The sequence below is a fragment of the Leucoraja erinacea genome, chromosome 23 (assembly GCF_028641065.1).
Source record: "Leucoraja erinacea ecotype New England chromosome 23, Leri_hhj_1, whole genome shotgun sequence".
In the NCBI taxonomy this organism is placed as follows: domain Eukaryota; kingdom Metazoa; phylum Chordata; class Chondrichthyes; order Rajiformes; family Rajidae; genus Leucoraja; species Leucoraja erinaceus.
Genome location: NC_073399.1, coordinates 24,007,625 through 24,033,937, shown reverse-complemented (window position 1 = coordinate 24,033,937; position 26,313 = coordinate 24,007,625). Strand labels below are relative to the sequence as shown.

Here is a 26,313-nt window from a genome sequence, read left to right as displayed (position 1 = left end):
GTAAAAACCCAGTCAACTAAAGCAAAGGGCCAGTAGATCCAGAGGCCAGTGTTAGCCAGTGCCTAATCGCAGAGCATGAGAGAGAGAAAGCTGTTCCATGACTACACAACAAGTCATGATGTGTGTGCTGAAATGCAATTGGGACAAGAGCAATGGTAAAGGCTAAAGTAATAGCTATAGCTAAGGATATTTTGTCAGTTTCCTGCACAACTAATTGCACAGACTGGCAGTACCCCTCATTTCACATACACCCACAAATAATTAAACAATGTAGAAAGCATTGAGCTACCATATGCACGGCACACATGGTCAATCTGGTTAACATTAGTTTAACTCACTGGAGTCTAATTTAGTCACCGATGACAAGTAAAAAATTGTGCAGAATTTCATCATATAGTGAAATAAATTGAGCACGGGGGAACCTGTATAAATTGTGGAAGGATCAGACTTTGACAGCCAAGAATGCATTTGCACGCAGTGCGGTCAGACTGCTCAATAGAACAAAGGCTGTAACCTTTTCTCTTATTGATGGCTTTGGGGAATTGATGGCAGGAGAATGAAAAACACATAGGCAAGGATTTGAAGGGCCAAACAACCATAAAATGGAACAGTCGATTCTTAACAATCCTTATAATAGACAAAAAAAGCTGGGGTAACTCAACTCAACAGGCAGCAACTGCAGTTCCTTCCTACACTTATAATAGACAACCTGGGTCCTGACATTGTGTTTTTGCATAATAGGTTATTTTTCCAAATGAATTTTTCCAAACACCCAGGATATGTTGCTCACTGCCTCTCACCCTTGGCCGGTGTGGGCAAGTTGGGCCGAAGGGTTTGTATCCACACTGTATCACTTTATGACTCTATGACTCTATAATCTCTGTTATTTCTAAAGAATCCTATTCACGTGAGCCTCAAAGAAAGTGTGGCATTTTTATTCCAGGAGTAAACATCCCAAAATAACTCGCAGGCAGGAAATAATACTACAAATATCGCCTAAATGGCAATATAGGAAAGTGTACCAGTCAAATTGGGTACAGCGACATTTACTCAGGTGACGCAATGAATCAATGAAGGATAAATACTGGTCCAGTTCTTCATTGAATCATGCCATGTGGTGCATTACTACCAGCCTATTTTGCAAGATGATCCTGCCATTTTACAGCACCCGCTAAGAAATTCCTACGTTCATGCTTTAAAATCCTGGGGTGAGATTATGCGATGAGTGTACATCAGCTAAGCAAAAGCTGACATATTGAGGGACTCACGCTGCCTCATTACTCCAGCCTTACCACTGGACCACTCAGCATCATTTCCTGCAACTAACAGATGACCTATGGGTGCTATTGACATGCATTGTCTTGTAAGAGTTGGAGGGAGTATACAGTACCATCCTACAATCAGGAGTCATGAAAGAAGGAACAGAAAACACTGGAACAGCTCAAAAGACCAGACAGAATCTTTGAAAGAGAAACAATCAATGTTTCGAGGTTGTTGGTTACTTAGTCTCTATAAAATTGCCCCTTGTGTGTAGGGAGTGAATGAGAAAGTGAGATAACACAGAACTAGTTTGAATGGATGATCGATGATCGGCGTGGACTCGGTGGGCCGAAGATCTAAAGAAGGATCTCCACCCGAAATGTCACCCATTCCTTCACTGCAGAGATGCTGCCTGTCCCGCTGAGTTACTCCAGCATTTTGTGTCTCTCTTCGGTGGGTCGAAGGGTCTGTTTCCACGTGGTATCTTTAAACTAAACTAAAGTATGAAAAACAAACTTGCATTTGAGGCTCACACCTCCAATACCCAAACTGCACTGTCACATTGTCTATTTGACCACTATTTGACCACTAAAGGTTTTAATTCTGGAGCCTGAATGCAGGAATTTTACACTCTTCAATTGAATAATCAGTTCATTGAACCATCTTTAGTATTTGAAGAGCATATGTTCTATGGCATTGAGAGAGAGGATTGGCATTGACTGAGAGAATATGCTGTTTTCTAACCACGGGAGTGCTATCAGCAGGGTGAGAGTGTTACTGAAAAGATGTGTAGCGCTTACTGGAAGGACACACAATATATGTCTTTTCCGATGCAGAAAGAAATTCAGAATTGAACAGAATCTTCCACGACTGATTGTTGCTGAAGAGCCAGAGACCAGATGGCCACCTCCTTTTATGATACGGGGTTAAACTACTTCAAGGCCTCTATGCAGCCTGATAATCTGTGTTATCTTATTAAATATTCTTTCATCCTTTTAAAAGCACTGCCCCACTGACAAGCAAGAATTCATTGTCCTATCTGGGACACATGGCAATAAATTCTCTTGACTTGACTTGACGACACAAAACGTGACAGGTTGACTGTTACATCCATATTTCCTGATATACATCACGTCTTTCCGAAAATCAAAGATGACCACCCGATAAGATTAACCACAGCTCAAAGGAGCTCAAAGGAATTGAGATTTTAAACATCCAGTCCTTGCTGGCTGCTATTCGATTTTCCATGAATTTTCTCCAAATGGCACAGCTGACATTATTGAGACATTTGTAGACTTTAAATAAAACAAACGTTCAAATGAAGTCAAATCCTCTCACTTATCGAATCTCTGATGGTGTGTGATTGTGTGTGACTGAATCAACCCACTGGCTCACAGGGTTCTATTTGCTCACTCCTTGAAATTCACCTCATCTCCTGTCTGGAGACTCCCTGTCTGTCACACAATTCCTACAGCATTTATCCAGTTCATTCTTTCTGTCAGAAATGACGGTTATTTTCACATCAAGATTATAACGTTGACAAGTAGTAAAGTCAGGTTACCCATCTACTGCAACGTACTGCTAGGATACAAATCGCTGATTTGAATTGCACACATTCCTTGAAGAACATGACACCTGCACAGAGAGGCTGCGGTAAACCCTCCAACTGCAGCAGAGACCAACTGAATGTATGACAGCAGAGGATGGGAATGTCCAGCAGTGTACAAGGCCAGTAGCAAGACAGAACCCATTACATTTAGGGCACATTTTAAAAAATTAAAAAATGTGCAGCATTCAAACTTAATTTGTTTGTGACTATGGTGGTTTAAGGGTCATGGTCAGCTACTTCAGAGAAGGAATCAAGACACATTGGTGAGACTACACAGCTATAACACACATTGGTGAGACCACATTTGGAGTACTGTGTGATCACTCTGTTGTAGGAAGGATGTCATTAAGCTGGAAAGGGTGCTGAAAAGATGCACCAGGACTTTACCAGGCCAGAACTTGAGTTATAAGGGAGGCTGAGTAGTGAGGGACTGTTTTCCCTGGACTGTTCCCTTTGGAGTTTTTTCCACAAATGTGGGCCTAAATGTGGGCAATATAGGAATGGATGGTACATCTGTAGCAATTGTTAATAATCAATGGAAATGAAGTACTGACACTTTTGAAAAATATAAAAGTGGATAAGTCTCCAGGTCCTGACAGGATATTCCCTAGGACATTGAGGGAAGTTAGTGTAGAAATAGCCGGGGCTATGACAGAAATATTTCAAATGTCATTAGAAACGGGAATAGTGCTGGAGGATTGGCGTACTGTGCATGTTGTTCCATTGTTTAAAAAGGGTTCTAAGAGTAAACCTAGCAATTATAGACCTGTTAGTTTGACTTTGGTTTGACATAGTTACATCAATGATCTGGATGAAGGTGTGGTAAATTGGATTAGTAAGTATGCAGATGATACCAAGATAGGGGGTGTTGTGGATAATGAAGAGGATTTCCAAAGTCCACAGAGTGATTTAGGCCATTTGGAAAAATGGGCTGAAAGATGGCAGATGGAGTTTAATGCTGATAAATGTGAGGTGCTACACCTTGGCAGGACAAATCAAAATAGGACGTACATGGTAAATGGTAGGGAATTGAAGAATACAGTTGAACAGAGGGATCTGGGTATAACCGTGCATAGTTCCTTGAAGGTGGAATCTCATATAGATAGGGTGGTAAAGAAAGCTTTTGGTATGCTAGCCTTTATAAATCAGAGCATTGAGTATAGAAGCTGGGATGTAATGTTAAAATTGTACAAGGCATTGGTGAGACCAAATCTGGAGTATGGTGTACAATTTTGGTCGCCAAATTATAGGAAGGATGTCAACAAAATAGAGAGAGTACAGAGGAGATTTACTAGAATGTTGCCTGGGTTTCAACAACTAAGTTACAGAGATAGGTTGAATAAGTTAGGTCTTTATTCTCTGGAGCGCAGAAGGTTAAGGGGGGACCTGATAGAGGTCTTTAAAATGATGAGAGGGATAGACAGAGTTGATGTGGACAAGCTTTTCCCTTTGAGAATAGGGAAGATTCAAACAAGAGGACATGACTTCAGAATTAAGGGACAGAAGTTTAGGGGTAATATGAGGGGGAACTTCTTTACGCAGAGAGTGGTGGCGGTGTGGAATGAGCTCCCAGTGGAAGTGGTGGAGGCAGGTTCATTGGTATATTTTAAAAATAAATTGGATAGGCATATGGATGAGAAGGGAATGGAGGGTTATGGTACGAGTGCAGGCAGGTGGGACTAAGGGGAACAAAATTTGTTCGGCATGGACTTGTAGGGCCGAGATGGCCTGTTTCCGTGCTGTAATTGTTATATGGTTATATGGTTATAAGGTTAAAATGATTGAGTTTATTGCAGAAGTATACACAAAAATAATGAAGGATGAGCTAAAGTAATAGTTCCTTGATTAGGTGACCGAAAGTATCCTTAAAACTGACATTTTTAATTAAGAATTTGGAAAAATATGTTATAAGCAAAATAGAATTCTATGCATGATATTTGGACTCCTGAATGCACTATATTGGACTCGGGGAGTGATGGCGCAACTAACAATAGAGTCAGATGAAAAAAGAATTTGGAGGGAGAGATAAAACAATGGTTGTAAAGCAGAATTTCTTCTGAACCATATGCACTATTGTCATCTAAACAAATGGAGCAATTTTGCAAAACTAGCGTTCATTAGCTATAAGTTGGTAGTCAGTTAGCTGCTAGTTACAAGAAACTGCAGATACAGGTTTTTAAAAACAGACACAATGTACTGGAGTACTTAGTTGGTCGGGAAGCATCTCTGGCGAACATGGATAGGTGATGGTTTGGGTCATGACTGAAGAAGGGTCCCGACCTGAACGCCACCTATCCATGTCCTCCAGAGATGCTGCCCGACCCATTAAGTTACTCCATCGCTTTGTGTTTTCTCTTCTCAGTTAGCTGTTGTTATTTATATTAGCCCAGATCTCAAGGATAGTTACCCTATTTTATTTCCCAGTAGTTACCAAAGGATCCTTTATGTTCACCTAAGACCTTGGTTTAGCATGTCATTCAAAAGAAGATACCCCTGACATTAAATGCCCCATCACATCAGGATTGACAACAAGTATCTACAAAGCGATGAGGCAGAACATAGGCAGTGTTGGGTTTGACAGAGGTGGTGGAGAGGCCAGAGCTGAGCATGATCAGTACATGAGTTCCCATTTGCAGATGATTTAACCAAGTGGCAGCTGAAAGAGAAAGGTGTGTTCACATTTAAAGTGGAATTCTAGGCAAGAACTTAATTTCAGATGCTGTGAATTATGGATTATTTGCCATTAACAATGGTGCATGTGATTGGGATCCATTTGAGCAAAACGTTAAATCACGCTCATCATCCAAAAAGTTTATGAAACACACTGCTTCTAGGTTTATTTATTTTTTGAGGAATCAGTATAAATTAGGATGTTTGTCCTAAACACATTTAATGTCAACAAAATAGCGAGAGTTGGTCAACAAAATAGAGAGAGTACAGAGGAGATTTACTAGAATGTTGCCTGGGTTTCAACAACTAAGTTACAGAGAAAGGTTGAACAAGTTAGGGCTTTATTCTTTGGAGCGCAGAAGGTTAAGGGGGGACTTGATAGAGGTCTTTAAAATGATGAGAGGGATAGACAGAGTTGACGTGGATAAGCTTTTCCCACTGAGAGTAGGGAAGATTCAAACAAGGGGACATGACGTGAGAATTAAGGGACAGAAGTTTAGGGGTAACATGAGGGGGAACTTCTTTACTCAGAGAGTGGTGGCTGTGTGGAATGAGCTTCCAGTGAAGGTGGTGGAGGCCGGTTCATTTTTATCATTTAAAAATAAATTGGATAGTTATATGGACGGGAAAGGAATGGACGGTTATGGTCTGAATGCAGGTGTATGGGACTAGGGGAGAATACGTGTTCGGCACAGACTAGAAGGGTCGAGATGGCCTGTTTCCGTGCTGTAATTGTTATATGGTTATATGGTTTATATGGTAAGAGGATTTCCAAAGTCTACAGAGTGATTTAGGCCATTTGGAAAAATGGGCTGAAAGATGGCAGATGGAGTTTAATGCTGATAAATGTGAGGTGCTACACCTTGGCAGAACAAATCAAAATAGGACGTACATGGTAAATGGTAGGGAATTGAAGAATACAGTTGAATGCAGGGGGATCTGGGTATAACCGTGCATAGTTCCTTGAAGGTGGAATCTCATATAGATAGGGTGGTAAAGAAAGCTTTTGGTATGCTAGCCTTTATAAATCAGAGCATGGAGTATAGAAGCTGGGATGTAATTTTAAAATTGTACAAGGCATTGGTGAGACCAAATGTGGAGTATGGTGTACAATTTTGGTCGCCCAATTATAGGAAGGATGTCAACAAAATAGAGAGAGTACAGAGGAGATTTACTAGAATGTTGCCTGGGTTTCAACAACTAAGTTACAGAGATAGGTTGAATAAGTTAGGTCTTTATTCTCTGGAGCGCAGAAGGTTAAGGGGGGACCTGATAGAGGTCTTTAAAATGATGAGAGGGATAGACAGAGTTGATGTGGACAAGCTTTTCCCTTTGAGAATAGGGAAGTTTCAAACAAGAGGACATGACTTCAGAATTAAGGGACAGAAGTTTAGGGGTAATATGAGGGGGAACTTCTTTACTCAGAGAGTGGTGGCGGTGTGGAATGAGCTTCCAGTGGAAGTGGTGGAGGCAGGTTCATTGGTATCATTTAAAAATAAATTGGATGGGCATATGGATGAGAAGGGAATGGAGGGTTATGATATGAGTGCAGGCAGGTGGGACTAAGGGGAAAAAACATTTGTTCGGCACGGACTTGTAGGGCCGAGATGGCCTGTTTCCGTGCTGTAATTGTTATATGTTATATGGTTAATGGAGACATACTGAACTTTCTTATTCATCTACATTTTTGAATTCTGGAGAGGGCTGAACTCTCCCTCTTCATTCTCTCCACATATCTCAACCTAACAGCCCAACCGCACTGCATACTTCAAATACTCAATCCCTGCTATTTCTTCACCTCATATAAGATCCTACGCATTTCTCCCATCTCAGTCCAGAGATTCTCGTGATTCCCACATTTCCCCCATTTTGATGTCCTTTCTGTTAGCACTTCCTTTGCTAACATCTGGCTCACAGTTCCCACACATATACAGCAGCCTCTCTTAATTACAACACTTTGGCCTTTCAAGCAATGATTTGAAACGTGGGACAATCCAGTATTTAACTGAAGATTAGTGGTGGAATAGTGCTGGTATAACTGAATGGTCAGGCTGAGTTACTCCACTCTTTGACTATTTAGAATTCCCAAAGGATCATCACCTGGTTCATCAAAAAAATGTTTGTTGCACCCCCTTGAAACCCCCAATGGATCCAAGTTCCCACACTCCCATGAAACACATTGGGCCCTTCCTGCTTAAATCGCACCAGGTTCAACAGAAAATATTGTAATTTACGCAGTTTAGTTTCGTTCAGTTCAGAGGTACAGTGTGGCACCAGGCCCTTCGGCCCACCAAGTCCATGGTGACCACCCGTACACTAGTTCTATGTCATCCCACTTTCACACCCTATACACAGAAGCTAATTAACGTACACACCTGTACATCTTCAGTGTGTGGGATGAAACCGGAGCCCCCGGAGAAAACCCACAGTCACAGGGGGAATGTACAAACAACGCACAGACAGCACCCATAACCAGGATCGAACCTGGGTCTCTGGTGCTGTGAAGTAGCAGCTCTACTGCTGTGCCACTGTTCCACGCAGTGTATTATTGAATAACATCTAGAACAGTGTGATGGGCAACAAATAGGAAGAACAACAAACGGTCTAGAAAATACGCTATTCCGCACCACCAAATCCCCAAGTGTATCTGCGTTTTGCTGAACAGAACCTGCTGCATTTCGATTGCTATTGAAACAGGAATTGTGGGCTTGACATTGAAGAAATCCTGATCCTTAGTCACTGACATCTCAACTGCTCAATAACAGAGGGAGCAGCTTACCTTCAGTCTGCCAAACTCACAGGCCAGGTCCAGTGGTGTCTTCTTTGCCTTATTTATAATGCAGGGATTCGACTGGTGTTGCAGGAGCATCTCGGACTGCAAGGGAAGATATGGATATTGTTGACATCACCAGGCCAACCATCCCTGCCCAAACACAAACTACCAATATCAGAATCCAGTTTAAGCCATTTTCCTGCTTCAATGTTTGGCTGTACAACTGTAATCAAAAGATCTCAAATGTCCAGAAAGAATCTTTGCTTTCCAATTACATCTTTTGTCACAAGACCCTGCTCCCACACACAGTGCGTGAACAAGTGCACTCACTCCACTCACCCTTTTAACGTGCTGCTTGCTCCCATGTCCCACCCTTCACCCTGGTGGGCCGGGCCACACACCCTCCGCCCGCAGCTCCTTGTCTCGTGTGATTAGTTTCTCTGTCCCTAGTCATGACCTCAGGCAGTGGAAAGATTTGTTTTCTGTTCTTGATGAAAGGCAACACTCACCTTTAAGCACACAGCTCTGTGTGAAAACAAACAAGTCCCTGCAGGCCTGTTGCCTGTTCTGACTGACTGACATAAGCAAAGAATGGAGTTGCTCAGCATGCAAACAATTAGTCCCCATCGACTGCAAGTGTAGGCCCCAAGCAAATCCTTAGTCAATGGCAAATAAGACAGGCAGTGCTCACTGCATCCTGTTCAACCTAAACCAGCCATCAAACAAGCCCAAACAACATCTGGGCCCAACACCATCATTGCTTGAATATCATCCTAGAACTGTTACAGCCATTTTAATAGCATACATTGATACTTTGGCAGTACTTTCCAATAACATCAGCATTCAAATTGTTTTCCCAGTAACGGAATTGAGCCTTGTCTGGTTTGTGATTGACTAGTGTTAACTTGGGAGCAGGACTCCCAAAAAGTTCATCTGTAAGTCTAATCGGTAATAAAGAAGGCAAACACAGTGCTAGCATTTATTTCAAGGGGGTTAGAATACAAAAACAGGGATGTAATGCTGAGGCTCTATAAGGCGCTGTGGAGTATTGGTTAGGCCGCATGTGGAGTATTGTGAGTAGTTGTGGGCCCCATATCTGAGGAAGGATGTGCTGGCTCTGGAGAGGGTCCAGAGGAGGTTTACATGACTGATCCCAGGAATGAGTGGGTTAACATATGATGAGCTTTGACGGCACTGGGCCTGCACTCGCTGGAGTTTAGAAGAATGGGGGGGGGGGGGGGGGGGGGGGGGGAGAAAACTTGCCCCCCACAAATCTCCTTTAAACCTTTCCTCTTTTTCCTTAAAGCTATGCCCCTGGGAAAAAGGGACTATCCATGTCTCTCACAGTATTATACACTTCTATTAGGATTCCCTCATCTCTAACGCTCTAGAGAAAATAATCCAAGTTTATCCAATCTCTCCCTATAACCAATACCTTCTAATCCAGGCAACATCTGGGTAGAAAGTTGGTAACAATGGGCACGGCACGGCCAAGGACAATGTCAGGAACAGAGAGGGCATCCTTTACTTACCACTTCGTAGTGACCATATTGGGCTGCGAGGTGCAATGGGATCTGCCCATCCTGCGAGCACAGGTTCACCGCAGCTCCTGCACGAAGAAGAAGCTTCACGGGGTCCACCTTCCCCTGCCATGCTGCGTAGTGCAACGGTCGCATTCCTTTACCGTGCATCAAACGGACACAAAGAAGAACATCATCAGCACACAGTCATGCACGAGCGAAGGGGCTCAATCATAATATTAGTGCATGAACGCCAAAAAAGTACTATTCAGAATCAGACCATTCTGCCCCAATGACTTGTGCCAGTGTTTGAGTTTCACATGGTCCATTTTCCCATCTGCGGGGACATTCCTTACACAGAATGCGAACTGACTCAGAAGGTTAAGGTGCTGGATTAATTAGAGTTTTCACAGCTGAGTTAAATGGATTAAGGTTTCCAGTGGAAGGGCTCAAAGGTGGGTACATTAAGCCAAGGTGAAGAGAGGACAGGATCGAAGCGGACAAAATTACTTTTTTTCAGTATAATTCAGATGCATGGCAGATGAAGTTTAATGTGGATAAATGTGAGGTTATCCACTTTGGTATCAAAAACAGGAAGGCTGATTACTATCTAAATGGCATCAAGTTGAGAAAAGGGGAAGTACAACAGTATCTGGGGGTTCATGTTCATCAGGCTATGAAAGTAAGCATGCAGGTACAGCAGGCAGTGAAGAAAGTGAATGGCATGTTGGCCTTTATAACAAGAGGAATCGAGTATAGGAGCAAAGAGGTCCTCTGCAGTTGTACAGGGCCCTAGTGAGACCACACCTGGAGTATTGTGTGCAGTTTTGGTCCCCTAATTTGAGGAAGGACATTCTTGCTATTGAGGGAGTTTAGCTTGGGTTTACAAGGTTAATTCCCGTGCTGGCAGAACTGTCATATGCTGAGAGAATGGAGCGGCTGGGCTTGTTACTCTGGAGTTTAGAAGGATGAGAGGATATCTTATTGAAACATATAAGATTGTTAAGGGTTTGGACACGCTAGAGGCAGGAAACATATTCCCGATGGTGGAGGAGACCAGAACCAGGGGCCACAGTTTAAGAATAAGGGGTAAGCCATTTAGGACGGAGACGAGGAAACACTTTTTCTCACAGAGAGTTCTGAGTCTGTGGAATTCTCTGCCTCAGAGGGCGGTGGAGACCGGTTCTGTGGATACTATCACGAGAGAGCTAGATAGAGCATTAAAGATAGCGGAGTCAGGGATATGAGGAGAAGGCAGGAACGGGGTACTGATTGGGAATGATCAGCCATGATCACATTGAATGGCGGTGCTGGCTCGAAGTGCCGAATGGCCTACTCCTGCACCTATTGTCTATAACAAAGAATAAGCTGTTCCTATCTCCTCCACTGGTCTGAAGAGGACCTGCAGCATCTGGCACAGGTGTAGGTGAGTTCAGAGCGAGAGGAAAAAATCAACCTGGGTTTATATTACCAAGATCATGATAAAACTTTCCAAGAGGATTCCTGTATTTCCATATCTTAGCACAGACTAATTTTCTCTAAGCACAGGTGAGGTCCCAGAGGACATGATCCAGTGTTTTTCCTTTGTTTAAGGAGGACTAGAGAGAATCCAGGGAAATATAGGCCAAGTGAGCCTCGCGCTATTGGTAGGGACACGGTTGGAGAGAATTCTTCAAGATATGATTTATTGCCATTTGGAAGAGAATAGGTTAATGAGGGATAGCCAGCGGTGTACGTTGCAGGTAACTAACACAATTTAATTTTTTGAGGAGGTGACAAATGAGATTGATGAAAGTAGGGAGGTGTATACATGGAGTTTAGTAAAGCTCAATTCTGTTATCTGTTCCACATAATGGCCTCCTGTGTGGAACAGATGAGGTTGCTCTGCTGAGAGGAACCTGGATCTGATGGGCTGAGTGGCCTTTGGTGTTGTGAAGAAGTTCTCACAATGAAGATTTCACTTGGGCAGCAAACCAAGGAATGGTCAGCACAAACATTTAACCAACTTGTCTTAGATTATGCAGCATGTGAAACAAATCTTCAGCAATTACAAGGTAAAAAATGAAATGTAAAAAGCTTTAAATGTAAATATGTCAAAAAAAAATTAAAAGCTCTATTTTCTACATGATTTTTTGAGCAAATGACAATCAAAATATATCAATAAAAAACTATGATGATCTGTCATTGACCTGGTCAGCGGATTCTCTCTCCATAGTTTGCTGCCTGACCTGCTGATCACCCCCAGTATTTGGTGATTCTGATTCTAGATATTTTCAAACGTAATGTTTTTTCTTTTTAGAGAGAGATGATGTAATTCTGCTTTACATTATCATTAAAACAAATTTAGACATGCATTGATTTTCCACACACATGCACAGAGCCCAGAAATTGTCATTAGATGCCTACCATAATGTTGGTAAATGCAGGCTCTTTCAATGCCATTGTAGTATTGTAGGCCCCCCTCAGTCATGACTGACCATGGGTGATGCATCCTGGTTGGATGCAACCTGGGCGATGTCATATGGAGGACAGGCTGTTGCCCATGCAGCACGTACCCCCCTCTCCACGTCGCTGATCGATCCAAAGGAACAGCAGGGCCGTTACACTTTGGCACCAGCGCCGTCGCAGGAGCTGCCAGAGCGAGGTTGTAAACAACAGCGAACTGCCTTAGGGGCTCCGACTCCGGATTTTCTTGATGTTTACTCCTGGAGCCTTTTTCATGACTGGATATGGCCACAATGCAGTGGAGGTTTTAAATCAGAGTTTTTCCTCTCCGAGATGGATTGCCAACCCAGGCTGACAAGCCCCATCTGCCCGAGACTCGTGGTGGGAGAGTATACCTTCCCATGCAGATCTATAGCTCCTGCCCACTGCAGGCTCTTTCAATGCCATTACAATGACAAAATCAGGGCCAATGTTGGCCTGTTGTAGTCAAAAACATTGTAGGAAACACATTAACAGTAAGTCTGACATATGCAGGTTTCAGGGATTATTTTAAGGACAAGAAAGGAAGATGGAATTAGGTAACTGAGCCCTAGCCCCCAGTGCTGCAATGGTGAAAATTGGGAAAAGCAAAGAAAACTGGGGATTGCAGAACTAGAAAAGAATACCGTGACAAGAAGACAAAGCCATGAGGAATAGAACAATGAGCAAAATACAAAGTAGGTATCACAAACCATTGCTGTCTTTGATGTCCACCATTGCCTGAGCTTCCAGCAGCAGTGAAATGAGTTCCGTGCTCCCACTAAGTGCAGCATGGTGCAAGGCTGAGAACCTGCAGTTGGATAAACAAAATCACTTCAATAATGGCAGTCACAAACCAACAAGGATGGATTTATTTACCAAGGATGTAAATAAATCCATCCTTGCAGAATAAATGTATAGAAAATTATACTACAAGTGGCTAATTAGCTCTCTGACCCATTGAGTCTATACTAGTTGAAAATGAACTGCCCATCTTCATCCCACTTCCAACACTAGATCAACAACCCTGCTGTCAAGATCATGGAAAATTTTAGGTTACTTGCCACAGAATACCTGGTCTCTTGACCTGATCTCATGACCACAATATTTATGTGACGATCCAGTTGAGTTTCTGGTCAATAGCATCTGCCGGCTTTGAGGATATGGTTAAACTCTCTCTCGTAGATGGTTATTACCTGGTGTGAATGTAATTGGATACTTTTCATCCCAAGTCTATTCAGCTCTTGTTCATGGAGTATCTGTGTCACTGCACGCTGCTCCCGACCAGCACAGTTCCGCACCTGCTGTATTACATTTCAACTCACATTGTTCTGGTCACTTTCCTCCAACACACCCTTATTTCTGAGAAGCCTTTGCTAAGTCTCCCTGTTCATCTGAAAATTAATTTAACAGATGCCAGTGCTTTGCTTGGCACAGCAAAGCTTTTTTGCTATTCCACCTCCATTAATTGAGGAGAGTCTCAGATTTTGATTTTTTTGAGGACTTTTAATTATATCCCATTGAGCTAAACAATATCTTTTTACTCTCTTGAAATTGCCACTTTCCCAATGCCTCTACCTGATGTTTCCTGCTTGACTGAGCTGAACGTTTGGTGGTTAGACTGATGCGGTACATTTAGTGGCGACCGATTGAGGAGCAACGTCACGTCCTGAGACAAGGACCGCTTGAGGACCTGGACTTGCATGAAGGGGATGCCTCTTCACAGGTGGGTCAAAGACCCTCCTTTGTGGCAGTGAAAGCTCCCACAGCTTTACTTAAAAAACACTGAATAATTGTTGTGAGGTTCTGTTTCAATGAGGTCCTCAACCTGCAAATGGGACATCCGTTGTACTTACAGAAGATAGTTTAACCATTAAGCTTGTCCAATTAACACATGCAAATTCACCTCAAACAATAAACTGAATATTTTGTAAGATGACTTCTAGATCACCATTTCACCTTTACATCCCTTTCTCCTCTGCTTCTTCCAAAAGCCTCAATCATATTGCAACAACCCCTTCTTCAGCACAACACCTTTCATCTGATCAGGCCCTTACAATTGTTTTTGCACATTAATGAAGACAGAGTGAAAGGCCCAAGCTGCTTCAGAGGAATATTTGTCCTGCCCCCATCTCTTTTCTAACTTTCTCTCTCCTACCAGAAGCAATTTGAAGGTAGACAAATGTGCTGGAGAAACTCAGCGGGTGCAGCAGCATCTATGGAGTGAAGGAAATAGGCAATGTTTAGGGCGAAAACCCTTCTTCAGACTGATTTGAATTTGAAGTTGGGTTCTAACCCAAAATGTCACGTATTCATGTCCTCCAGAGAAGCTGCCTGACCCACTGAGTTTAGTTTTTTTAGTTTAGAGATACAGCTCAGAAACAGGCCCTTTCGATCACCGAATCCACACCAACCAAAGATCCAGCACACTAACACTATCATACACATGCGAGGGACAATTTACAATTAAAGCAAACCAATTAACCCACAAACCTGCATGTCTTTGGAGTGTGACTGGAAACCGGAGATCCCGGAGAAAACCCATGCAGGTGACGAGAAGAAGCCACAAACTCCATACAGACAGTACGTGTGGTCAGGAACGAACCCGGATCTCTGGCGCTGTAAGACAGCAACTCTGCTGTTGCGCCACAGTGCCACCAAGTTACTCCAGCAATTTTTTTCTAAACCAGTATCTGCAGCCCCTTGTGTCTATATAAGTGCAACTAATTGTTGTTGAGTACAGTATTGATATACATAGTAAGGTGCATTCTGAGGAGTAAGCACAATCCAGCCAGACAGCATGAAACACAGTGATAGCATCTTGTGCTGAATCTGAAAGGCATCAATTGAATGTTCTGAAAGGCAGCCAACTGATCACACTCCAGGCTTTGCTGATAGGATGTTTCCCAATGCTACTATGGAAATGCCATTGCCTGCCTGGGTATGCAAACATGGAACAAAGGACTGGTCTGTCTCAGTTGCAACCCTGTGGCCTCTACAAGGTAGGCATTATCACCAGTGTCTGTGCCGCACCAGCATCTCAAACTTCAGCAGCAAATCTCTCACTGTGTTTACACAGGAGACAGGACAGGTTTGGAAGGATATGGGCCAAACGCAGGCAGATGGGACATGTTGGCCGGAGTGGTGCAAGTTGGGCCGAAAGGCCTGTTTCCACGCTGTATCTCTCTGTGACTCTACAACAAGCTAACTTCAACGTCACCTGAGGTCAAATTCTGAACGTGAAACTGCAACTTATGGGACAAGAATGAGCCAATTGGTCCAACTTATGCTTGTGTTTCTCAAGGACATCCCACTGCTCCTCTTCCTGTAGCTCCATCAGCATATCCGCTTGTTCCTTTCTCATGCTGGAAAAAGCAGCTCACCTGACTGTCGAGGCGGTATCTGCAGCCCCTACAACAATCTGGAGGAAGGTGTTCTCACGCTCACTGCAGCAGGATGCTATTCAAATATGGAGAGTCTGAGGGTTCAGGAAAGTACCACAAAAAGACTGCAGGTAGACAAAAATGCTGGAGAAACTCAGCGGGTGAGGCAGCATCTATGGAGCGAAGAAAATCGCCAAGGTTCGGGACAAAACCCTTCTTCCCGAAACTTTGCCTATTTCCTTCGCTCTATAGATGCTGCCTCACCCGCTGAGTTTCTGCAGCATTTTTGTCTACCTTCGATTTTCCAACATCTGCAGTTCCTTCTTAAACAAAAAGACTGCAAGCAATTTAGGATTTTACCTATCGACATAAAGCTACTCCAATTTTGACGGCCCATTTTTAGTTTCGTTTTTGAGAAACCACGTCTGCTCTTTCCAAATATGCAGGAAGGAACTGCAGCTGTGTAAGAAAGAACTGCGGGTGCTGGTTTAAGTCGAAGGTAGACACTGAATGCTCGAGTAACTCAGCGGGACAAGCAGCATCTGTGGAGAGAAGGTATGGGTGACATTTCAGGTCAAAACCCTTCTTCAGACGGGGCGGCCCATTTTTAGTTTGATTGACTTCAAAGGAAAGGAGAATGGGAGGTGAGAGGGAGGACAAATTTCATCTCCTCGCAAATCCTCAGAGGATTTTCACCATCTGCAAGGAGCAGGTCAGGATCGTGAAGGGTTCTTCTTCATTGGACAAGTGCAGCTCCAACACTCAAGAAGCTCAACAGCATCCAGGGCACCGTCAGCTGCCCTGATAGGTAGTTTACCCACCCTTCCACTACCAGCATATGGCAGATGTCGTGGGCACCATCTACAAAATGCACTGCATTTACTTGCCCAGGCTACTCTGACAGCACATCCCAAACCCACCACCTGTCCCACCAAGAAAGAGTAGCAGATCCATGGGGACACAACCACCCTGCTGACCTGGAGTTCTAGCACCAGTCCTCCACTGCCCTGGGTCTAAATCCGCAATCTCCCCCAATGACTAAACGCTCTGTGTGCTAAGACTGGAGCTTTCCTCCCCCCTGACAACCATTTTCTGTACTAGCTGCCACGCTCATTATCGTGTAATAAGACATACTACAAAAGCCAAAGTACCGGGTTCAGAGCTCCATGGAACCTCACTATCCACCAGCCAAACATTACCCGCTGCTTCCTACCACTGAGCCAATGTTGGATCCAACTTGTCACTCCCCCTTGGATCCTTTGACCTTTACTCTTTTAGTCCAGCCTGCGCTGGGAGCCTTGCTGAAACTCAACACTGTACAAGATTGAGCAATATTATGAATACCACATTAATGACACAGCATACAATTATATACTTTTCATAACTTCATAATTCCAAAGTGCTGTACAGTCAATAATGTATTTTTGAAATGTAGTCACTGCTGTTTTTATATCTCATAACATATGTCAGATATTCAGCCTATCGATTCTATGCAGAATGCAGTTAATCAACTTCAACTCAATTCTATGTTCACCACCAACGCTCAGGATAATTTACAGCAGTTAATTAACCTAATAATCAGTGCCACTTTGGCACGTGTGATGAACCCCATGCGGTGATATGAAGACTATCCAAATCCCACACAGTCAGCACGCGAGCTCAGGATAAAGTCGGGATGCATGAGGCAGCAGCAATTCCTGCTGAATTTTTATGCTAACGAAGCAAGATACAAAGAAAAGACAGGGAAGATCAATAGAAACACAATCGCAACATTTAGTTAATCTGAGATTATTAGACAACACAAAAACTCCTCCAATGATGCGGTGCAACATTTTAACACGGTGGGAACACATTTGGAGTATTATGTGCAGTTGGTCGCCCTGTTATAGGGGATGGGCTGAAGGCCATGTCTCCATGCTGTTTGACTCTATTTCTCTGGTGTTACCAGGACTGGAAGGTGTGCATTATAAGGAGAGACTAGATAGGACGAGACTTTTTCCAGAGTAGAGGAGATTGGAACTGGCAGACATACGGTTAAGATGAGAGGGAAAAAAATTATAAGAGACCCTCTTATAATTTTTGCTGGAAGTGATTCTCTTCCAGTAGAGACTGTTGTGTATATGGAAAGAACCACCTCGTAAATCTGTAGAGCCAGGATAAAAGTCATTTAGACATGTACATAGACCGGAATAGTTTAGAACAATATGTGCCAAATGCAGACTAAAGGACTAGCTCAATTTTGAAACTTTGCAGGCATGAATACACTCGGCCAAAGGGCCTGCTTTACGCTGTGTTTCAGTGGATCATAGACCATATGATCTACTGACCATTCCCTAGCCTAATAGTTCTCATTCATTTCAATACGGCCATTCGAGTTGCCACGTTAACCTGGTGCAAACTCAATGCAGCTTCCTGGGAAATTTGCCCTGATGGAATCTGTGAGGAATTCCCAGTCCACTGTCAAGACGTCCCAGGAGATGACTTATGGCCAGCTTAAAATCTACAACATCTAACAAACTGAATGAAGAAGGGTCTGAAGAAGGGTCTCGACCCAAAACCTCACCTATTCCTTTTCTCCAGAGATGTTGTCTGACCCACTGAGTTATTCCAGCATTTTGTGTCTATCTGTGGTTTAAACCAGCATCTACAGTTCCTTCCAACATAAGCCTAATTACACACCAAAATCTAGGTTTCAAGGTCAGTTTATTGTCACATGTACCAGTCAAGGTACAGTCAACTTAGTGTCAAGCTCTAAGCTTTCTGCCTGATTAGTTTTGGATTAGTAAGTATGCAGATGATACCAAGATAGGGGGTGTTGTGGATAATGAAGAGGATTTCCAAAATCTACAGAGTGATTTAGGCCGTTTGGAAAAATGGGCTGAAAGATGGCAGATGAGTTTAATGCTGATAAATGTGAGGTGCTACACCTTGGCAGGACAAATCAAAATAGGACGTACATGGTAAATGGTAGGGAATTAAAGAATACAGTTGAACAGAGGGATCTGGGTATAACCGTGCATAGTTCCTTGAAGGTGGAATCTCATATAGATAGGGTGGTAAAGAAAGCTTTTGGTATGCTAGCCTTTATAAATCAGAACATTGAGTATAGAAGCTGGGATGTAATGTTAAAATTGTACAAGGCATTGGGGAGACCAAATCTGGAGTATGGTGTACAATTTTGGTCGCCCAATTATAGGAAGGATGTCAACAAAATAGAGAGAGTACAGAGGAGATTTACTAGAATGTTGCCTGGGTTTCAACAACTAAGTTACAGAGATAGGTTGAATAAGTTAGGTCTTTATTCTCTGGAGCGCAGAAGGTTAAGGGGGGACTTGATAGAGGTCTTTAAAATGATGAGAGGGATAGACAGAGTTGATGTGGACAAGCTTTTCCCTTTGAGAATAGGGAAAATTCAAACAAGAGGACATGACTTCAGAATTAAGGGACAGAAGTTTAGGGGTAATATGAGGGGGAACTTCTTTACTCAGAGAGTGGTAGCGGTGTGGAATGAGCTTCCAGTGGAAGTGGTGGAGGCAGGTTCATTGGTATCATTTAAAAATAAATTGGATAGGCATATGGATGAGAAGGGAATGGAGGGTTATGGTATGAGTGCAGGCAGGTGGGACTAAGGGGAAAAAAAGTTGTTCGGCACGGACTTGTAGGGCCGAGATGGCCTGTTTCCGTGCTGTAATTGTTATATGGTTATATGTTATATGATTGTAAGCCTGCTCTCTGAAAAATGTTTGTTTTTTCCATAACTCAGATTACAACAGGCACATCATACTCGTTCAATTGCCTAAGCCATGTCTGTTCTCATAGCCCTGCTGCAAAGTCGTTGTCCCCCGTTGAAAATAATAGTTATTCTGTTTTTTGTTTCCTATCTCCATGCCCTGATCAAACCTCTCACAAAAAAAATGACTGAAGCTTCCTTGTGGCTTCACAATGTAAATGAATAATGCGGCACCCAAGTCTCAGTCCTGTCTTCTGCGAGTGATTACAAACAAGACCTTGGGTGGCACGGTGGTGCAGCGGTAGAGTTGCAAGCCTTACAGCGCTTGCAGGGCCAGAGACTGGGGTTCGACCCCGACTACGGGTGATATCTGTACGGAGTTTGTGCATTCTCCCCGTGACCGCGTGGGTTTTCTCCGAGATCTTTGGTTTCCTCCCACACTCCAAAGACATACCGTTTTGTAGGTTAATTGGCTTGGGTTTGTATACTTGGTATAAGTGTAAATTGTCCCTAGTGTGTGTAGGATGGCGTTAACATGTGATCGCTGGTTGGCACAGACTCAGTGGGCCGATCGGCCTGTTTCTGCGCCGTATCTCTAGATTAAAGCTAAACTAAACTAAACCTTCCACAATGTGCTGGCAGAAAGAAGCTCCATAGTGCTCACCCACTGATCTGTTCTCTGGGTTAAAGAGTGAACGTAACCCCTTTCTCAGACCCAATCTAGTGGACAATAAGCCAGCTGACACACTCGTAGGGATGTGCAGTTTGAAACCTGTTTGACAAATGGCAAATAAAATATTTCATCCCTTCTGATTTTTTAACTTTGCCAAACATTGGATTTCAGAGGATGATTTCCACCATAAATTTTATTTTATTTTTTAAGCCGTTTAATTGAAGTCTTTGTGTGGACATTGGTAACATGAAGACGAATTGCAGGCTGTCAGTTTCAGGCTCTTTCCTTCCTTTCCCAATTCCGCGCCTTTGATACTTTCATCCCTGCACTTGAGCTGATGACTGTCAGAAGCTGAGATGAGCTGGGATAAATGCAGCCCATTGTTCCAGCCCAAGGCTTCTCACAGACCCAGCTCTGTCTGCAAGAGTTCAACTGTCAGCCTCAGGACTGGGAACTGCACCGACGCAGGGCTCCTGTAATTCACACTTCTTTAATGCAAAGAAAGCTGCAGAGAGAGACATGGACCATTACCTCACCACCATGTGAAACCCCTGAGAGGGAAAGAGAGAAAGAATCACCGAGAGAGAGTGAGACAGAGAGGGAAAGATGCTATCAGGGGAACACAACAGAAAGAGGCAGATAGTGAGAATGAGGGAAACAGAATCAGAGATATGGACTGAACAAGACAAAGAAACAAAGAGGTGCGAGACAGAGAGAGAATGCGAGAGACACAAACAGAGAGAGAGAGAGAGAGGGGCCAGTTCCCATTACCTCATCACCATGAGAGCCTTTTCTGTGTGTGAGAGAGAGTCAGATATGTGGAGAAAAACACAAAGGCAGGTAAAACAGAGAGAGAGAGTGGGGGTGGGGGTTGGGCGGCACAGAGAGAGAGAGAAGAGAGAAAGAGAGAGAGAAATAAAATGAGAGAGAGGCAAGGGAGTAAACAGCCAAAGGAAAAGTAAATGTAAGCATAAAAGAGTTCCAATGTATGAAAAAACGTGACAAATGTGCGAAAAAGATGTATGAATAGAATAAAGAGGAATAAAGATTAGCGTGGAAGAATCAGGAAGAGGAAGAAAGAATGATGAAAGGTAAGAAAGTGGGATCAAACGTTACCTCAGGATGTGCTCAGGCTTCTTACAACCAAGAAAGAAATTATGAAGTCAATGTGATAACAGGGGAAACATGGCAACTGCTTTTGCAAGCAGGAATCCGCATGCATCAATGAGTGAATAAACAGAGCTGGCTTCTGTTGTTGGTAGAGAGACAGATATTGTTAAGAGATGTTGAGAAGAATCTCCTGCTCTCATGGGCACATTCACAAGGGAGCAGATAAGACTGCAAGAACCGAGATTGTCCCTCTGGCAGTGTGGTACTTCCAAGGTATTCAGCCCTCTGTTAGAGTCATAGAGTGATACAGTCTGGAAGCAGGCCCTTCGGCCCAACTTGCGTATACCAACCAACATGTCCCAGCTACACTAGTCCTACCTGCCTGTGCTTGGTCCATATCCCTCCAAACCTGTCCTATCCATGTACCTGTCTAAATGTTTTTTAAACGTTGGATTGTCCCAGCCTCAACTACATCCTCTGGCAGCTTGTTCCATACACCCACCACCCTTTGTGTGAAAAAGTTACCCCTTGAATTCCTATTAGATCTTTTCCCTTTCACCTTGAACCTATGTCCTTTGGTCCTCGATTCCCCTACTGTTTGCAAGAGGCTCTGTGCATCTACCCGATCTATTCCTCTCATGATTTTATACACCTCTATAAGATTACCCCTCGTCCTCCTGCGCTCCAAGTAATAGAGACCCAGCCTACTCAACCTCTCACTATAGCTCACACCCTCTAGTCCTGGCAACATCCTCGCTGAACCCTTTCAAGCTTAATAATATCTACTTGTTTTTTTTACTGAACACCGTGAAACTGAATATATGATTTTCAAACTTAGAACTGCACCCCATTGCCCCACAGCTGACGGTTCTGATTCCAATTGAGTGCACAGGTTCCACCTGAGATTCCATTAGAGTACAGCTGACTTGGAAATGCTTCAGTGGAAATGGGATCGGCCTCAACAGGTAAATAAGATGACCATTTCAGTCCTTGTTGCACTGTACCACTGCCATTGCATCTCTATTAGATGCAGCTTCATCCCTCAGATAATTAAGGCTGGATAACTTACCAGTCCTCCACACCCCAAACAATGTGAATGAAGGAGGCTGCAAGATACCAGGGCCACATCAAGCACAATTCCTTGAGTCAGTCGTTTCCCCATAGATTAGAGGTGGCAGTCACCCGAGGGCCTGATAGTACTGGACAACCCAGCTCATATCGTTCAACCTGGTTCATATAGCAGTCAATTACGACTAGCTTAGTGGGGCATCTTGGGCGGCAATGAGGGGTTGGGCCGAAGGGCCTTTGTCCTTGCTATATGATTCTGTGGCTGTGAATCTAGGGCATTATCACCCAAGCACCCTTCCACCACCGCCCCCACCCGCATAACTAACCCTCCAAGCACCTCTACCCCAGCAGCTGCACTGGCCCAGTGAGAACAACGCTATTGAAGTGGAAGCAAGTCATCCTGGATTCTGAAGGACTGCCAAGGAGAAGCAAGTAGAAGCCATTCAGCCCACTGTGTCTGGGTCATATCTTCAAAATAATTCTATCTGATCAGTCCTACTCCTCATTGTCCTTTTTAAGTTGCTTTGCAGTCACCTTTAATAGTTCCTCAGCCCACTTCTGCCCTCCTTGCGGGCAGTGCATTGCCACGCTGATCATCAGAACATTTAGCAATGACCACATGCATTTGTATTACATCTTTAACACACTAGGCAGTCCCAAGCTCTCGGGATGAGCATTAACGGATTAAAAACTAATACCAAGCATCATGTGATAATTTAAAATGTGTAAGTCTGAAGAAGGGTCTCGACCCGAAACGTCGCCCATTCCTTCTCTTCAGAGATGCTGCCTCACCCGCTGGGTTACTCCAGCACTTTGTGTCATATGATGATTATTGCTTTAATCCATTTTTGTTTTGCTATATGAGCAATTCTGGCAAGGTCAGCATTAATGACTAATCCCAAACTACCCTTAACAGTTTGAATCTTTAGTTCTTTTCAGCATCAACCACGTGGGGTGGAAGTCAAACAGAGGACAGACGGGGAAGGACACCCCATTCCCTCCCCTGAATTGGCATTAGTGAACCAGGTCAGTTTTATAATGGGGCATTGAGTAAAACAGTCAGGATGTTATGGGTAGGAAGGAACTGCTGGTTTATACCAAAAATAGACACAAAATACTGGAGTAACTCAGCGGGTCAGGTAGCATCTCAGGCGAAAAGGAATAGATGACACCCGAGCCTAAACATCACCGATTCATTTTATCCAGCGATGCTACCTGGCTCTCTGTGTTACACAGCATTTTATGTCTATCTTCAGGATGTTATGTTGCAGCTATATTTTGGGTTAGGCCATGTTTGGAGTACTGTGTGCAGTACTGATTACTCTATTACAGGAAAGATATGTCGCCGAAAGTTTTGAACATTTCAAAATCCAGCGGCGACCAGAAAAACACTATGATTCTTTGGGCGACTGAGGAGGCTACTCACGACCATACAGGTGACACCCCGCAGAACATGTGGCGACAGCCTAGTCGCATGTAGTCGCCTAAAAAATCGCCTAAGTGGGACAGGGGAATTATGTTACAGTTGTGCTCGACATTGGTGAGGCCGCATTTGGAGCATTGTGTTCAGTTTTGGTTGCTCTGTTATAGGAAGCATACAATTACGCTGGTAACAGTGCAGGGAAGATTGACGGGGATGTTACCTGGACCTGAGGGCCTGACCTATTAGGAGAGATTGGACAGCTAGGACTTTATACCTTGGAGCGCAGGAGGCTAAAATGAAATCATGAATGGAATCGATAGGATGAATGCACTGTGTTTGACCCTGAGTAAGAGAATCAAGAACCAGACATAGGTTAAGGTGAGAGAGGCAAGCTTTTCACTTAGAGGGTGATGGGTACATGGAATGAGCTGCCAAAGGAGGCAATACCAGTGTTCCTTTGAAAGGGCCACTTTGCAAAGTTTCGACATTTTGACTCTGAAAGGCAACACTTTCAAGCACCATTATGATCTCCCCAACTATGCAGAAACCTATACAGTATTCACTTGAATCATAAAGGGGTTAAATTTCTGCAGAAACGTTCATTATGTGAACATTCGTACAACGAGAGGTACAGCAATCCCTTAACTTTTGCAGGGGGCACCAATTGCCCAGGATGATAAGAAATCAGTGGTTAATCATTCTCTTCCCTGTAAGGATGCAGTGAATCACAAGCAAACCAGGTTTGCTTTGACAAGTCAAAATTTATAGGTAGTCGATGCAGTGGTTGGGTGGAAGAGCACAGGTGCTGGAGTTTACTGCCCATTTTAAATAGCTCATTTATTTTGCAGACACCTCTCCATTAACCTGATCAGGAAGCCTGTTAAATGTTACAATGTTTTAATGGGGCTTTATTTAGAAAATATCTTTCAAATGCGTTATCTCTCCGCCATTGTGGCACTTGAGAAATTAAATAAAACCCCATGTTATAGTGCCGTTTTGTTAAGAAAATGCTTGCTAATTGGGCGAGTCTTGCACTTCCTGGCAATGATCGGCTCTCAGGTTGCGCCCCTCCAGCCCGGTGTAAGATGGTCAAAATGACAATTCCACAGAGCAAACATCTTCCCAGTGTCCGCACGTTCCTGACACGGGGATTCGAACCACACCCCGTGGGAATAACATCCGCAGGGTGCTGCCTGTTTATCTCTCTTTCGCGCTTGAAATATTGCACTTTGGCAGCACTCCAGTGACAGCTGCCCGAAGGCAAACTGCACCACACTGAAAAAATAGGCCTCATTCACTCACTCTGCCATCACGCTGGGATACAGGAGCCCATTAGTGCACTATCCTGGCTTACGCAGCTGCAGCCTCAACTGCTTCACATTCCACCGACAAGACACAACCTGTCCACATCGTGTGTCATCTGCTCTGGCTCAGGCAGATCAGAAAACATCAGCCATGAAGCCCTTATTTTACACATCTGTAAATACTTTGTCGCATAGCTTGACGAGAATTATGGATTATGGGTCTGAAGAAGGATCTCCCATTCCTTCCCTCCAGAGATGCTGCCTGTCCCGCTGAGTTACTCCAGTATCTTATGTTTATCTTTAGAATTATGGAAACTCAGCAGGCATCGACAGATGGAAATGGACAGTCAATGTTTCGAGCCAAAACCATTTCATTCCACAGATGCTGTTTGACCCACTGAGTTTCTCCAGCAGCTCTCCGATGTTTTTGCTACATTTTACAACATCTGCAATCCGTTGTGCCGCCTATAAAAATGGAAGCTAGCAGCAGAGAGTGGAGATCTTGCTGGCAAGCGCCTTGTCGATCGCTTAATTCACCTTCTTATACAAGTTTAAGTTTTCATTTACAAATTTTCCACGTTCAAAAGTTAAGACCCTGCACTGTTTGCAGACATGCCATGCCACAACTTTATTGAAAGAAACATCTGCCCACTCGACCAATCATCCACCCTTTGTTGCAGCAACGATTCATTACATGGATGTTTGCTTATCACATGGACGGTGTAGTGATCTTTCCAGCAATGATCAGCAATAGGCCTGCCTCATTGCATCGGTGCTGTAAAACACCAGACATCCAGTTACTGACCACAGGCTTTCGAACACAGAACAGTGCAGCACAGGAACAGGCCCTTTGGCCCATAAAGTCCATGCCGAACAAGATGCCAATTTAAACCTATCTCCTCTGTCGGCACATGATCCATGTCCCTCTCTATACTTGTGCCTATCTAAAAGCCCCTTAAATGTCACTATTTTATCTGCCACCACCACTGGCAGCATGCTCCAGACACCGACCATGTTTTGTGCAATAATCTTGCCCTGCACATCTCCTTTAAAGCCTTTCTTTTCTACCCTGGGGTAAAAGGTGGATGTCTACCCTATCTATGTCTCTCATAATTGTATACACTTCCATCAGGTCTCACCCCCCTCCTCTGATGTTCCAGAGAACACAATCCAAGTTTGTTCAACTTCTCCATGGAAATACTTTTTCTCCATTTATCTTTTTCAATATTCATTACAATTATGAACCCATCAATATTTTGTTAGCTTTTTCTGGCTTTTTCTCATCTCCAGGACACCTCAACGTGCCAGAAGGCTTGCATGCAATGGG

The 26,313-nt window shown here is 43.6% G+C and overlaps 1 protein-coding gene across 2 annotated transcripts in view; it reads right to left on the bottom strand.

The window, feature by feature from the left end:
• LOC129708394 (caskin-2-like) overlaps nt 1-26,313 on the bottom strand; it is a 264,337-nt gene that overhangs the window by 58,638 nt on the left and 179,386 nt on the right. For both annotated transcript variants that reach the window (XM_055654104.1, XM_055654105.1), the window contains 3 exons: nt 13,009-13,106; nt 9,845-9,990; nt 8,319-8,414 (listed from right to left, as the gene is read on the bottom strand). In XM_055654104.1, coding sequence (XP_055510079.1) covers nt 8,319-8,414; nt 9,845-9,990; nt 13,009-13,106 — 340 coding nt within the window. The remainder of the gene's footprint in view (nt 1-8,318; nt 8,415-9,844; nt 9,991-13,008; nt 13,107-26,313) is intronic.